The 16,265-nt window shown below is 43.6% G+C and overlaps 1 protein-coding gene across 2 annotated transcripts in view; it reads right to left on the bottom strand.

Moving 5' to 3' along the window:
* ATP10A (ATPase phospholipid transporting 10A (putative)) overlaps positions 1–16,265 on the bottom strand; it is a 183,789-nt gene that overhangs the window by 15,695 nt on the left and 151,829 nt on the right. For both annotated transcript variants that reach the window (XM_043921315.1, XM_043921314.1), the window contains 3 exons: positions 12,107–12,210; positions 11,904–12,030; positions 10,209–10,393 (listed from right to left, as the gene is read on the bottom strand). In XM_043921315.1, coding sequence (XP_043777250.1) covers positions 10,209–10,393; positions 11,904–12,030; positions 12,107–12,210 — 416 coding nt within the window. The remainder of the gene's footprint in view (positions 1–10,208; positions 10,394–11,903; positions 12,031–12,106; positions 12,211–16,265) is intronic.

The raw sequence follows: 16,265 nt of genomic DNA on the forward strand, positions 1-16,265 counted from the left end.
TGATTAGCTTCAAAAGAAGTGTAATCAGAGTCTCTTTAAGATCTCGCGTTGACCATGAAAAAAAAAAAAGCCTAATTTCTGAGGCTTTGAATTGGCAGTGCCCTTCCAATTCTGTATCTGAGTCCCAGAAAGAATAGGGAAACTTCCTGGGGAGACTGCAGGGTCAGGGCACAGAGGGATGGGAGGGACAAGTGTTTCTAAGAATGAATACACTCCAGGAACTCCACTGGTTCCTGCTCCTCCACGGACAGACAGAGAGCTCCAGGCTAGTGAGCAGCTTCCCACACGGCACTGTGGGAATTAGGTGTTTCCAATAAGAAGTACTGAGCACGTTTTATATCGAGGAAAGTGGGTGAGACGGTGAACAGAAGCCTGAAAAGATGCAGCCGTTGACTTTGGGTGATGGGCCAGGAAGCGGGACACACACACAACCCCAGGACCACAGCAAGTCACTGCGCAGAATGCGCCGGATACGGGGCGGGGGGAGCCTTGCTCTAGAGTGGGGCTGGGGGCGGCGGTACCCGGAAAGGCTTTACGGAGAAGGCGGGACCCCACTGCAGGACCGCCATGGATGCTCCGGTGCTAGCACAAAGCGCCGGCAAGGCAGGCCGAACGAGCGGACCCTGCCCCCACCTGGGAAGCCCGCGGTGGCACCCGGACAGTGTCCCCGAGTGACGCTGAGCGCTCAGAGTAAACGGCAGCGGTCAGGCTGGGGAAGGAGAGCGGTGCTCTAAACACACGGACGTCTGGACAGAGCTGGAAGCGGGACGAAAAAGCTCCAGTGCGAGAAGGCCTGTACTTCTGGCTTGGAAACCAGAAAAGAGAACTTTCCGTGCTCAGGGCAGATGGAGGAAACCCTGTTTTTATTTTCCTCGATTCCCTTGAACCCAGCGCCAGGAGACTCTGCTCCAGGGCAGCAGCAGGAACAACCATGGTGGCAGGGCCGCCTGTCGCCGGGGACTCCGAGGGAGGCGTCCCTCCTCTCAGACCACCTGCGGCCCGAAGGCAAGGCGCCACCTGGCCCCGGAAGTCAGTGCTGAGACACAAAGCAGACCGAGGCAACTCACACACTCGCCTTTCAGCCAGAGGGAGTCCCAGAGAATCAGAAAGTAGTGGAACATTGTTAGGAGTGGGGAGCTGGGCAAAAATATGAGACAGATTCTAACAGCTTGGCAAAGACTAAACAAAAGTGACACTGAACCCAATGCCCCGAGGCTGTTTGGAGCCTGCAGCCTGTGCCCAAGAGGACTGATTACCTGCCTTAAAAAAAAAATACACATTCTCCATAGAATTTAAAGTGACCAGAGTGCCATTTGGGGCTTCCCTGATAGCTCAGTTGGTAAAGAATCCGCCTGCAATGCCGGAGATCCCTATTCGATTCCTGGGTTAGGAAGATCCCCTAGAGAAGGGATAGGCTACCCACTCCAGTATTCTTGGGCTTCCCCTGTGGCTCAGCTGGTAAAGAATCTGCCTGCAATGCAGGAGACCCCAGTTTAATTCCTGGGTTGGGAAGATCCCCTGGAGAAGGGAAAGGCTACCCCCTCCAGTAATCTGGCCTGGAGAATTCCACGGACTGTATAGTCCATGGGGTCTTAGAGAGTCGACACCCTACTGAGCGACTTTTACTTTCACTTTCAGAGTGCCATTTAAAATACCCACAATGCAACTCCAAATTTATCAGCAGATAAACAGCTAGGAAATCCTCAGTGCTGTGGAAAAAGGAAATCTACCGAAGTCAATGCCAAGATGACACATATTCTGGAATTATCTGAAAAAGACTGTGAAACAGTCATTAAAAAGTATTCCAAAAAAAAAAAAAGTATTCCAAGAAGTAAGAAATAATTCTAGAAATGACTAGAAAGAAAGTCTCAGCAAAAAAACATAAGATATAAAGAAGAATTAAATAAAAATTTCAGAACCCCCAAAACACATTAATCAAAATGTAAAGCTCACTGGATTCCACTTATGTATCCATCACTGGATTACATAAATAATTTATGTAATTTCTCTGTGCTCAAGGAGGGGTATTATAACCTTATATTCTGTAAGTGTGAGCTATGCACAATGACTTTCTTCCAAAGAGGACAGTGTGAAATGGGTGAAAAGAATTAGCTTATGGTGGAAAAACCAGACAAAATTAACATCCACGGTAATACGCCATATTGATATAATGTGCTCTTGACATGATGTGATGAAATGATGAAAACGACCTTTTGTCTGTGGTCTTCTTCCCCAAAGCTCGTAACTTTAATCAAGAGAGAGACATCAGACAATTCCCCATATAAGACAGTCTATAAAACATCTAACTGTATCTATTCTCAAAACTGTCAAGGTCATCCAAAAGAAAGCCTGAGAAACTGTTGTAGCCAGTAAGAACCTGAGGAGACATGACAACTAAATGTAATGTGGGTCCTGAATGACATTTCTGGAAGATAAAAAGGACAAAAGATGAAGATTAAGACAATCTGAATATAGCACAGACTTTAGTAGCAACTGGATACCAATATCCATTTATTAATTGCAAAGATGTTAATAATAGGCAAAATTAGGTGTAGGTGAAACAGTATTATCTTCACAATTCTTTTGGTAAATTTAAAACCATTCTATATAAAAAGTTTATTAAAAAACCCACTGAGTGAGCTTAGTGGCAGAATAGAAATAAATAACAGAAGCAAAAGCCAGTGACCACAAAGACAGATCAAGTGAAATTATCCAGTTTGAACAAGAGAAAAAAAATTAAAAACTGAAGAGTGCCTGTGGGACTCTTGAGAAAATATCAAAAGACATGTCATCAGTCTTCGAAAAGAAGAGAAAGTGCACTGCAGAAAAAGTGTTTGATGAAATAATGGCTGAAAACTTAGCAAATCTCGTGAGAGACATAGCCCCAAAGATTCAAGAAGCTTAGCAAATACCAGAGTAAAAATCAAAAGAAATCCATGGCCAAACATGGGCATCATCATAATGAAGCTGCCTAAAACTAAAGAAAAACACTGGAAAGCAGCCAGATAATGATTCATTAGCTATGATTCAAATGACTGCTGATTTCTCACTAGGTACCGTGGTGAAATAAGACATTCTCTGATGAAGAAAAGCAGGAGCATTTGCCATCAGTGGACCGACTCTAAAAAACAGATAAAGTAAGGCAGTTTGGGATGGGCTTGTACACACTGCTGTATTTAAAATGGACAACCAACAAGGACCTATTGTATAGCACATGGAACTCTGCGCAGTGTTATGTGACAGCTTGGATGGGAGGGGCATTTGGGGAGAATGGATGTGTGTACATGTTCGGCTGAGTCCCTTTGCTGTTCACCCGAAACTGTCACAACATTGTTTATTAATCAGCTGTACCCCAGTACAAAATTTTTAAAAATAGAAGGATGTTCCCCCTAGGAAAGGGGAATTGTGCCACAAGGGAACTTGAAACAATGGAAATGTAAGAAGAGCAGCAAAAATTGTAAATATATTTGTGTAAATATAATCTAATTTAAGTAAATATAATGGACTGTCTTTAAAATATGCTTTGAGATTGAAAGGGAAAAGTATATATCATCTGATGAGGATTTCAATATATGCAACTGTAATATATAAGATACCTACAACATTAGGGGGAAGAGTTGAGGGAAACATGGAGTGATAAGATTTCTTCATTCCACTGATTGGAATGAAGTAGATTGACAACTTACATATGCATAGTATAAGTCTAGTAAATACACTAAAAAAGTTAAGTGATGTTAAAACATAAGATAAATTAAAATGGAATACTAAAAAAATGTTCAAATAGCTCAAAAGAAGGTAGAAAAAGGAATGGACACATAAAAAACAGAATAATAAGAAAACAAAAGATAAAATAGAAGACTTGAATCCAAACATATTGATAATTAGAATAAATGTAAATGATCTAAGCATACCAGTTAAAAGGAATTGTCTGAATATATGAAAACATGACCTATTGTCCAAATGTAATGCCACATTACATTACATTACAATGCTTCATTTCAAATGTAATGCTACAGGTAGATTAATAACTGAAGGATCAAACAAAGCATGCCATGCAAACAGAAATCAAAATATATGGAATGACTATTTGGGGCCAGAATAAATTATTTCAGGCTTTTCAGGTCATTCAGTCTCTGCAGTCTCAACACTGCCATTATAGCATGAACACAGCCTATAAAAACACAGAGAAGGCTGTGTTCAAATACACCACCACAGAAACAGGTAGTAGGCTGGATTTGAGGCATCAGGCAGTTTTCCAATTCTTATTACAGAAGAAGTAAACTACCATGTCTCAATAGGAGCTAACTGATCCACCAGCCAACATTACAGAACATACATTCTTTACATGTGCATATGAACATTCACCAAGAAAGACCACACCCTGGGTCATACAAAATGAATATAAAAGAATAAAAATTATAAAAAGCACCATCTACACAAAGGAATATTACTCAGCCATAAAAAGGAACACATTTGAGTCAGTTCTGATGAGGTGCTGAATCTAGAACTTATTATACAGAGTGAAGTGAGTCAGAAAGAGAAAGATAAATATCATATTCTAATGCACATATATGGAATCCAGAAAAGTGGTTCAGAAAAATTTATTTACAGGGCAACAATGGAGAAACAGACATAGAGAATAGACTTACGGACATGGGGAGAGGGGAGGAGAGGGTAAGATGTGTGGAAAGAGTAGCATGGAAACTTACATTACCATATGTAAAATAGATAGCCAACAGGAATTTATTGCATGTCTCAGGAAACTCAAACAGGGGCTCTGTATCAACCTAGAGGGGTGGGATGGGGAGGGAGATGGGAGGGAGGCTCAAAAGGGAGTGGATATATGTAAACCTATGGCTGACTCATGTTGAGGTTTGACAGAAAACAGCAAAATTCTGTAAAGCAATTATCTGTCAATAAAAAAATAAATTAAAAAAAACTGAAAAATAAAAAGCATACTCGATGACAAGAATGGACAGAAATCAACAGAATAGGTGTAAAGTAGAAATCAATAACAGAAAGCCAATAGGAAAACACCAAACACTTGGAAATTAAACAAAATCAGTTCAGTTCAATTGCTCAGGCGTGTCCAACTCTTTGTGAACCTGTGGACTACAGCACACCAGCTTTCCCTGTCCATCACCAACTCCCGGAACTTACTCAAACTCATGTCCATAGATTCGGTGATGCCATCCTGCCATCTCATCCTCTGTCATCCCCTTCTTCTCTTGCCCTCAATCTTTCCCAGCATCAGGGTCTTTTCCAGTGAGTCAGTTCTTTGCATCAGGTGGCCAAAGTATTGGGAGTTTTAGCTTCAGCATCAGTCCTTCCAATGAACATCCAGGACTGATCTCCTTTAGGATGGACTGGTTGGATCTCCTTGCAATCCAAGGGACTCTCAAGAATCTTCTCCAACACCTCAGTTCAAAAGCAAGTCTTCGGTGCTCAGCTTTCTTTATAGTCCAACACTCACATCTATTCATGACTACTGGAAAAACCATAGCTTTGACTAGACAGATCTTTCTTGGCAAAGTAATGACTCTGCTTTTTAATATGCTGTCTAGGTTTGTCATAGCTTTTCTTCCCAGAAACAAATGTCTTTTAATTTCATGGTTGCAATCACCATCTACAGTGATTTTGGAGCCCCCAAAATAAAGTCTGTCACTGTTTCCATTGTTTCCCTATCTATTTACCATGATGTGATGGAACTGGATGGCATGATCTTAGTTTTCTGAATGTTGCGTTTTAAGCCAACATTTTCACTCTCCTCTTTCACTTCTCTCTGCCATAAGCGTTGTGTCATCTGCATATCTGAGGTTATTGATATTTTCCCCAGAAATCTTGATTCCAGCCTGTGCTTAATCCAGCCCAGCAATTCTCATGATGTACTCTGCATGTAAGTTAAATAAGCAGGGTAACAATATACAGCCTTGATGTACTCCTTTTCCGATTTGGGACCAGTTCTAGTTCTAAATGTTTCTCTTGACCTGCACACAGATTTCTCAGGAGGCAGGTCAGGTGGTCTGGTATTCCCATCTCTTTCAGAATTTTCTACAGTTTGCTGTGATCTACACAGTCAAATGCTTTGGCGCAGTCAATAAAGCAGAAGTAGACATCTTTCTGGAATTCTCTTGCTTTTTCAATGATCCAACGGATGTTAGCAATTTGATCTCTGGTTCCTCTGTCTTTTCTAAATCCAACTTGAACATATGGAAGTCCTTGGTTCACATACTGCTGAAGCCTGGCTTGGAGAATTTTGAGCATTACTTTGCTATCATGTGAGATGAGTGCAATTGTGTGGTAGTTTGAGCATTCTTTGGCATTGCCTTTCTTTGAGATTGGAATGAAAACAGACCTTTTCCAGTTTTGTGGCCACTGCTGAGTTTTCCAGATTTGCTGGCATATTGAGTGCAGCACTTTCACAGCAAAATCTTTTAGGATTTGAAATAGCTCAACTGCAATTCCATTACCTCCACTAGCTTTGTTTGTAATGATGTTTCCTAAGGCCCATCTTTGCATTCTAGGATGTCTGGCTCGAGGTGAGTGATCACACCATCGTGATTATCTGGGTCATGAATATCTTTTTTGTACAGTTCTTCTGTGTATTCTTGCCACCTCTTTTTAATATCTTCTGCTTCTGTTAGATCTGTACCATTTCTGTCCTTTATTGAGCCCATCTTTGCATAAAATGTTCCCTTGGTATCTCTGATTTTCTTGAAGAGATCTCTAGTCTTTCCCATTCTGTTGTTTTCCTCTATTTCTTTGCATTGATCACTGAAGAAGGCTTCCTTATCTCTCCTTGCTATTCTTTGGAACTCTGCCTTCAGATGGGCATATCTTTCCTTTTCTCCCTTGTCTTTAGCTTCTCTTCTTTTCTCAGCTATTTGTAAGGCCTCCTCAGACAACCATTTTGCCTTTTTGCATTTCTTTTCCATGGGGATGGTCTTGATCCCTGTCTCCTGTACAATATCACGAACCTCTTTCCATAGTTCTTCAGGCTCTCTATCAGAGCTAATCCCTTGAAACTGTTTCTCACTTCCACTGTATAATTGTAAGGGATTCAATTTAGGTCATTCCTGAATGGTCTAGTGCTTTTCCCTACTTTCTTCAATTTAAGTCTGATTTTGGCAATAAGGAGCTCATGAACTGAGTCACAGTCAGCTCCTGGTCTTATTTTTCCTGACTGTATAGAGCTTCTCCATCTTTAGCTGCAAAGAATTTGCAATTTTGACCATCTGGTGATGTCCATGTGTAGAGTCTTCTCTTGTGTTGTTGGTAGAGGGTATTTGCTATGACCAGTGCATTCTCTTGGCAAAACTCTGTTAGCTTTTGACCTGTTTCATTCTGTACTCCAAGGCCAAATGTGCTTGTTACTCCAGGTAGTTCTTGACTTCCTACTTTTGCATTCCAGTCCCCTATAATGAAAAGGACATCTTTTTTGGGTGTTAGTTCTAGAAGGTCTTGTAAGTCTTCACAGGACCATTCAACTTCAGCTTCTTTAGCACTCTTGGTCAGGGCATAGATTTGGATTACTGTGATATTGAATGGTTTGCCTTGGAAACGAACGGAGATCATTCTGTCGTTTTTGAGACTGTATCCAAGTACTGCATTTTAGACTCTTTTGTTGACTATGATGGCTTCTAACGGATTTCTTCTAAGGGATTCTTGCCCACAGTAGTAGATATAATGGTCATCTGAGTTAAATTCACCCATTACAGTCCATTTTAGTTCACTAACTCCTAAAATGTCAGTGTTCACGCTTGCCATCTCATGTTTGACCACTTCCAATTTCATGGACCTAACATTCCAGGTTCCTGTGCAGTAGTGCTCTTTATAGCACTGGACTTTACTTCCATCATGAGTCATCCACAATTGGGTGTTGTTTTTGCTTTGGCTCTGTCTCTTCATCCTTTCTGGAGTTACTTCTCCACTGATCTCCAGGAGTATATTGGGCACCTACAGACTTGGGGAGTTCATCCTTCAGTGTCCTATCTTTTTGCCTTTTCAGACTGTTCATGGCATTCTCAAGGCAAGAATACTAAAGTGGTTTGCCATTTCCTTCTCCAATGGACCACATTTTGTCAGAATGCTCCACCATGACCTGTCCATCTTGGGTGGCCCTACACAGTGTTCTCATAGTTTCATTGAGTTAGACAAGGCTTGTTTTTTTTTGTGTTTTTTTTTTCATTTATTTTTATTAGTTGGAGGCTAATTACTTTACAATATTGTAGTGGTTTTTGTCATACATTGACATGAATTAGCCATGGATTTACATGTATTCCCCATCCCAATCCCCCCTCCCACCTCCCTCTCCACCCGATCCCTCTGGGTCTTCCCAGTGCACCAGGCCCGAGCACTTGTCTCATGCATCCAATCTGGGCTGGTGATCTGTTTCACTATAGATAATATACATGTTTCGATGCTGTTCTCTCAAAACATCCCACCCTCACCTTCTCCCACAGACTCCAAAAGTCTGTTCTGTACATCTGTGTCTCTTTTTCTGTTTTGCATATAGGGTTATCATTACCATCTTTCTAAATTCCATATATATGTGTTAGTATACTGTAATGTTCTTTATCTTTCTGGGTTACTTCACTCTGTATAATGGGCTCTAGTTTCATCCATCTCATTAGAACTGATTCAAATGAATTCTTTTTAATGCCTGAGTAATATTCCATGGTGTATATGTACCACAGCTTCCTTATCCATTAGTCTGCTGATGGGCATCTAGGTTGCTTCCATGTCCTGGCTATTATAAACAGTGCTGCGATGAACATTGGGGTGCACGTGTCTCTTTCAGATCTGGTTTCCTCAGTGTGTATGCCCAGGAGTGGGATTGCTGGGTCATATGGCAGTTCTATTTCCAGTTTTTAAAGAAATCTCCACACTGTTCTCCATAGCAGCTGTACTAGTTTGCATTCCCACCAACAGTGTAAGAGGGTTCCCTTTTCTCCACACCCTCTCCAGCATTTATTGCTTGTAGACTTTTGGATAGCAGCCATCCTGACTGGCGTGTAATGGTACCTCATTGTGATTATTTTTAATAGATTGGTTAATCAGATTAGTTAGTTTTCTGTGGTTTTGGCTTTCATTCCATCTGCCCTCTGATGGAGATGGATAAGAGGCTTATGGAAGGTTTCTGATTGCAGAGACTGACTGAGGGGGAAACTGGGTCTTGTTGTGATGGGCAGGGCCGTGCTCAGTAAATCTTTAATCCAGTTCTGTTGATGGGGGCACTGAGAGCAGCAATGCCTACATGGGACCTTCTGAAGGAGGTCGCCATTATCTTCATTACCTCCACCATAGTTTGGCCTCAGGTCAAACAACAGGGAGGGGGCACAGCCCCGCCCATCAACAGAAAATTGGATTAAAGATTAAACAAAATACTGCCTATTTTAAGACTTATTTAAAAACTCACAAGACAGCATGGTATTGAAGAAGGGATAGATACACCTACGGAACATAATAGAAATCTAAAAATAGACACACAACAAATAGGAGCAATTGATTTTCAACCAAAGTGTAAAGTCAATTTAGTGGAGAAAAGACAAACTGTCCACAAACAGTTCCTGAATAACTAGCCAGCTACATGCAGAAAAACACAGTTTGATGTAAGCCTCATACATTACACAAAATTCTACACAAAACAGATTGTGTCTAAAGCTGAGATGCTACACTATAAACCTTTTAGGAGAAAACAGAGGTGAAAACTCTGTGATAAGGCACATCTTAGGTGTGACACCTACAGGCAGATCCATAAAGGCTGGAAGAGTCACTAGGCCTGTGGGAAGAGACCCACCCTATACATGGGGGAATTTCGGTCAACAAAGGTGAGGAATGAAAACCCAAGTGCTGCTGGGGCATTAGTGAGATAACACGTGCTGTCTTGGGAATGCTAATGACGAATGGACAGCTACCCTGGCTCCATGAGAGCCCATGAGATACTCTCTGATACTGCTGGCTGGATACAGCTCAGGAAAAGCTGGTTGAGCTCTGAATTATAAAGCTCAGACATGTTCCTGAGAAGTCCCAGCAAATCCCACATTCTCCAAGACAATAAGAAACAACACAGGTACAAACAGAGGCAAAGAACAAAGGCCCACCTCACAGCAAGTGCCAGAAATGGAAGGCCTTCCTTCCTGCTCCTCTCTGGGGCTGGCAGGGTGTGGAGTTGCCCAGGCAAAGCAGGCTCCCTAACATCCACCCACCTGGGATTCGGCATTCAGGGTGATGACTTCCTCATCATGGTCCAGAAGTTTGCAGGCATGAGCAATGTTAATGGCCGTTTCCTGTTTGTCGCCGGTGAGAACCCAAATCTGCAGACCTGCTTGACGCAGTTTAGCAATGGTTTCGGGGACTCCATCCTGCAGGCGGTCTTCAATCCCCGTGGCACCTGCTCAAAGGTACCAGTGTAGGTGAGGCCCTGCTTCTGGGCCCCTGCCCTGACCAGCATGAATACTACACTCCAGCTCAGCAGAGTTGCTGGCCCCGCCCTGCAGACTGGACCCTGCTGAGGTCCATCTTCTTTGGAAGCACTGGGGTGATTCCTCATTCGGGATATGGGGGTACCTTCACCAGCTCTCGACTCCATACAAAAGGGACAGCTGGAAGCACTAAACATTAATCCTCTGGGCATTAAACTGAACACCTCCAAGGCTTCCTAACATGCAGTGAACTTTTAACTTTATAGATAGCTTGGAAATAACGCTTGTGGGGAGATGGTGAGAATGACCATACCCCGAGGGATGAAAAGTTTTCAAGCTTATCCATCCTGCAGAAAGCTTCTGGTAAATGAGACCACAGTGATGGCTCTCAACAGTGTTTACCATTAGCTGTTGAAACAGATCAGAGGCCCATTATTTCTTGAAAGCAATATTATCCTGAATATGCTTCTTTTTCCACAAACATAAAAATTAAGGAGCAGATTTTTCCCATGCAAGTCTTAGTATGTTAGATAAAATATACCACTTAATGCAGAAAAGTGTCCTCTAGACCAGCCTGTTTTTTCCTGTTTCCAGCTTGGTGAGATGCTCTCCATCTTTCTTTTAAGAAGTGCAGCATTGCCCGAGGCCTCCTTGTTAGCCTTGCCTTTCTCTTTTATACATGCTGTTCCCTGTGCTGGGATGCTGCTGTGGACTAAAATGTTTGTGTCCCTCCTAAAAGTCCATAGGTTGATGCCCCAATCCCCAGGGTAATGGCATTAGCAGGTGGGGCCTTTGGGAGGCAATTAGGTTATGAGAGTGAGCCCTTGTGAATGGGATTAGTGCCTTTATATTAAAAGATATGAGAGAGTTGACTTTTATGCATTAAAGGCAGCCCTGTCTGAGTTCAACAGTTTCTGATTGTTCCTGGGATGGAGGGACCATTTTAAGCATCAGTTGTTGAGAAACCTTGCTTCTGATCTCTATTTTTGGTGGGAAAGCAGGGTTTTAGGGGAGGAAAGTCTGACACGGTTCCCAGCAGGGTGGCACAGGGAATGACCCAAAGACTGACTAGAGAGGAGAAAGTTCAATGGAGCACAGCCCCGCCCGGGGTGTGCTAGTGTCAGAACAGATGTTGTGTTGTTTAGTCACTAAGTCGTGTCTGACTCTTGCAACCCTCTGGACTGTAGCCCGCCAGGCTCCTCTGTCCATGGGATTTCCCAGGCAAGAACTGGAGTGGGTTGTTACTTCCTTCTCCAGGGGATCTTCCAGACCCATGATCCAACCTGCATCTCCTGCGTTGGAGGTGGATTCTTTATTGCTGGGCCACAAGGGAAGCCCAGTGTCAGACCAGCGGGGTACTTAATGAAAACGAGTGTGTGCAGAGCTGCTGCGGACTAGAGCCAGGGTACCTCTCTGCCCAGGATGCTGCAAACTCCACCCCGCCCTACAGGACACCAGCCGGCTCGAGGACATAATTACCCAACAAATGCAGATTCGTCTCCAGGCGAATGGCAGACTGAAAGAGGAGCTCCTCCCGGTTGTCCAGGGCGGATTCTGCTTCCAAGTGGCTCTGCAGCCAACAGGCATACTCTTCCTTACTCAGAACCTGGGTGAGACCTGCTGGTGAGCGCGTGGGCCGCACCCGCTGCTGGCTCTGCCCCTCCGTGGAGCTGCCTACTCACCCTTTTGGCAATGCACAGGGTTCGCAGGCCCTCCACCGCATACAAGTTGAGGTAATTCTGGGTCTCGCTGCGGATCTTCATTTGATGCCTTCCTCTGGCGTCATCTAAATTGGAAATAGGAGCAGAAAAAAAAAAAAAAAAAAAGAGTGAGAACAACAGAGCACAGTGGAATGCCCTGGTTCCCTCAGACGCCCAGCCTGCTGCAATCCACCTGCAGTGACGGTCACTGCTGAGGTTTCCACAGCTGAGAGCTCAGCACCATCAGGGTCTAGTTGGGAACTCTTCCCATCCGGGAGAGAAAAGAGCTGCATTTTCAGGTCTGAATGGCAGCCCACTCCAGTATTCTTGCCTGGAGAATCCCACAAATGGAGGAGCCTGGTGGGCTAGCATCCATGGGGTTGCAAAGAGTCGTACACAAGTGAGCAACTAACACAACACAACAACAACACAAAGCAACCATGCTCAGAGAGACAGCAAGTAGAAAGCTGGTTGCTAGGGGCTGGGGGAGGAGGGGAGGAGGGGAGGAAGGAGCTATACGGAGCTTCAGTTTTGCAAGATGAAAATTCCTGGAGATCTGCTGCACACCAATGTGAATATACTCAACACTACTGAACCGTACACTCAAAACTGGTTAAGATGGTAAACTAATGTTATGTTGTTTTTTTTTAACCATAATTTTGAAGAAGGTAATAAATTAGCTATCAGCTAGTAAGAGATTTCCAAACATTCACCCTTTCCTGTTTTCTGTAGATCCAGGTGCAGAACAGACCTGGCTGTTTATTACCAGACTGCAGAAGTGCTAACCCTGAGCCTTACCACTGTGGAATCCCTGGCAAAGTGACATACACCTTCTTAACTCCAATGTGTTCTGGGGTTAATAATTATTAGTGAGAAGTCAGAAGACACTTTAGTTTCTGCGTGATAAAAGAATGAGTGTGTTTCGGAGTCAGTGGCCCTCCCCATTCTGTCTCACTGTAGCTGGCTGCAACTGGAATGCTGGCCAGAATTTTGTTCCAATTAATTAGGCAGGAATGTCACAGGAGCAACCTTTCATTATGATTTACTCCAACAACCTCCAGTAAGAGGTGCCCAGAAAACATCTGCACCACTAGATTTAGCAAGTGTCTGTTTTACTACTTGTCAATAGTATACACGTTCAATATAGAACTTAAAGTTAGATGTTATTTTAAAAAGAACCTTATCAGACTTCTGGATCAAGATGGCAGAGTAGAAGGATGTCCATTCATCTCCTCCTGTGAGAGCACCCATATTGCAACTAGCTGTTGAACAACCATTGACAGGAGGATGCTGTCAACCATGACAGCAGGTTCCAACCTGCTAAAAAAAGATACCCCACATCCAAAGACAAAGAAGAAGCTGCAGTGAGATGGTAGGAGGGGAGCAATCACAATAAAATCAAATCCCCTACCTGCCAGGTGGGTGACCCACAAACTAGAGAACAATAATATCATAGAAGTTCTCTCACTGCTGTGAAGGTTCTGAACCCCACATCAGGTTTCCCAGCCTGGGGATCCGACAAAGGGACTGGGGATCCCCACAGAATCTGACCTTGGAGGCCAGCGGGATTTGACTATAGGACTTGCACAAGACTGGGGGAAACAGAGACTTCAGTCTTAGAGAGCACAAACAAAATCTTGCATGCACCAAGACACAGGGGAAAGGAGCTGTGACCCTACAGGGGACTGAACCAAGACTACCTGCTAGAATTGGAGGGTCTCCTGTGGAGGTGTGAGTCAGCAGCAGCTCCCCACGGGGCTGGGGGCACTAGCAGCATCAGGCCAGGAAGGGCTCCCTTGGCGTGAACCCACTTGGAGTTCTCTGTTAACCCTACCATGGAGCTCGTAAAGCCGAGGGCTGGGTTACCTCAGGCCAAACAACTACCAGGGAGGGAGTGAAACCCCATCCATGGGTAGATAATTTGATTACAGCTTTACAGAACAAGGCCCTGTCCACCAGAGCAAGACCCAGTTTTTCCCACCACCAGTCCCTCCCATCAGGAAGCTTATACAAGCCTCAGTCTCCTCCATCAGAGGGCAGACAGAAGAAGCAAGAAGCACAGAATCACAGTAACTGAAATAAAAACCACATCACAGAAAGTTAATCAGCATGAAAAAGCAGAAAGTTATATCCCAGATGAAGGGACAAGATAAAACCTCAGAAAAACAACTAAATAAAGTGGAGATAGGCAACCTTCCAGAAAAAGAATTCAGAGTAATGATAGTGAAGATGATGCAGGATCTAGGGAAAACAATGGAGGCAAAGATGGAGCAGATGGAAGAAATGTTTACCAAACACCTAGAAGAACTAAAGAACAAACAAACAGGGATGAATAATATGCTAGAAGGAATCAAGAGCAGAATAACTGAGGCAGAAGAATGGGAAAATGACCTGGAGGACAGAAAGGTAGAAATCACTGCCACAGAACAGAATTTAGAAAAAAGAATGAAAAAAAAAATGTAGACAGTCTATGAGACCTCTGGGACAGCATTAAATGCGCCAACATTTGCAGTACAGGGGTCCCAGTAGGAGAAGAGAAAAAGGACCTGAGAAAATACTTGAAGAGGTAATAGCTGAAAACATCCCTAACATGGGAAAAGAAACAGTCAACCAAGTCCAGGAAGCACAGAGAGTCCCAGGCAGGATGAACCCAATGATGAACACACCAAGACACACAGTAACCAAACTGACAAAAATTAAAGACAAATACAAAATATTAAATGCAATAGGGGAGAAATGACAAATAACGTACAAGGGGAACTCCCTTCAAGATACCAGCTGATTTCTGAACAGAAACTCGACAAGCCAGAAGGGAAAGGCACGATATATTTAAAGTGATGAAAGGAAAGAACCTACAATCAAGAATACTCTACCCAGCAGGACTCTTGTTCAGATTTGATGGAGAAACTGAAAACTTTCCAGACAAGCAAAAGTTAAGACAATTTAGCACCAGAAGTGCGCCAGCTGCAACGGACCACGCAGAAGCGTGGCTGTGAGGAGCTACCCCTCGCCCAAAGTCAGGGGAAGTGACCGAGAGCGCCAGGCTGCGACGGTGCAGGAGTGGCCTAGAGGAGCTACCCCACGCCCGAGGTCACGGGCCGCGGCCGAGAGGAGCAACCCCATGTCCAAGGTAAGAAGCAGCGGCTGCACTTTGATGGAGCAGCCGTAAAGAGATACCCCACATCCAAGGTAAGAGAAACCCAAGTGAGATGGTAGGTGTTGCAAAAGGGCATCAGAGGGCAGAAACACTGAAACCACAATCACAAAAAACTAGCCAATCTAATCACATGGACCACAGTCTTGTCCAACTCAATGAAAATAAGCCATGCCGTGTGGGGCCACCAAAGACGTACAGGTCACGGTGGAGAGGTCTGACAGAATGTGGTCCACTGGAGAAAGGAATGGCAAACCACTTCAGTATTCTTGCCTTGAGAACCCCATGAACAGTATGAAAAGGCAGAATGATGGGATACTGAAAGAGGAACTCCCCAGGTCGGTAGGTGCCCAATATGCTACTGCAGATCAGTGGAGAAATAACTCCAGAAAGAATGAAGGGATGGAGCCAAAGAAAAACAATACCCAGCTGTGGATGTGACTGGTGATAGAAGCAAGGTCCAATGCTGTAAAGAGAAATATTGCATAGGAACCTGGAATGTTAGGTCCATGAATCAAGGTAAATTGGAAGTAGTCAAACAGGAGATGGCAAGAGTGAATGTCGACATTCTAGGAATCAGCAAACTAAAATGGACTGGAATGGGAGAATTTAACTCAGATGACCATTATATCTACTACTGTGGGCAGGAATTCCTTAGAAGAAATGGAGTGGCCATCATGGTCAACAAAAGAGTCCAAAATGCAGTACTTGGATGCAATCTCAAAAATGACAGAATGATCTCTGTTCGTTTCCAAGGCAAACCATTCAATATCACAGTAATCCAAGCCTATGCCCCAACCAGTAAAGCTGAAGAAGCTGAAGTTGAATGGTTCTATGAAGAACTACAAGACCTTTTAGAACTAACACCCCCAAAATATGTCCTTTTCATTATAGGGGACTGGAATGCAAAAGTAGGAAGTCAAGAAACACCTGGAGTAACAGGCAAATTTGGCTTTGGAGTATGGAATGAAGCAGGGCAAAGGCTAA

The sequence above is a fragment of the Cervus elaphus genome, chromosome 13 (genome assembly GCF_910594005.1).
Source record: "Cervus elaphus chromosome 13, mCerEla1.1, whole genome shotgun sequence".
Classification (NCBI taxonomy): Eukaryota; Metazoa; Chordata; class Mammalia; order Artiodactyla; family Cervidae; genus Cervus; species Cervus elaphus.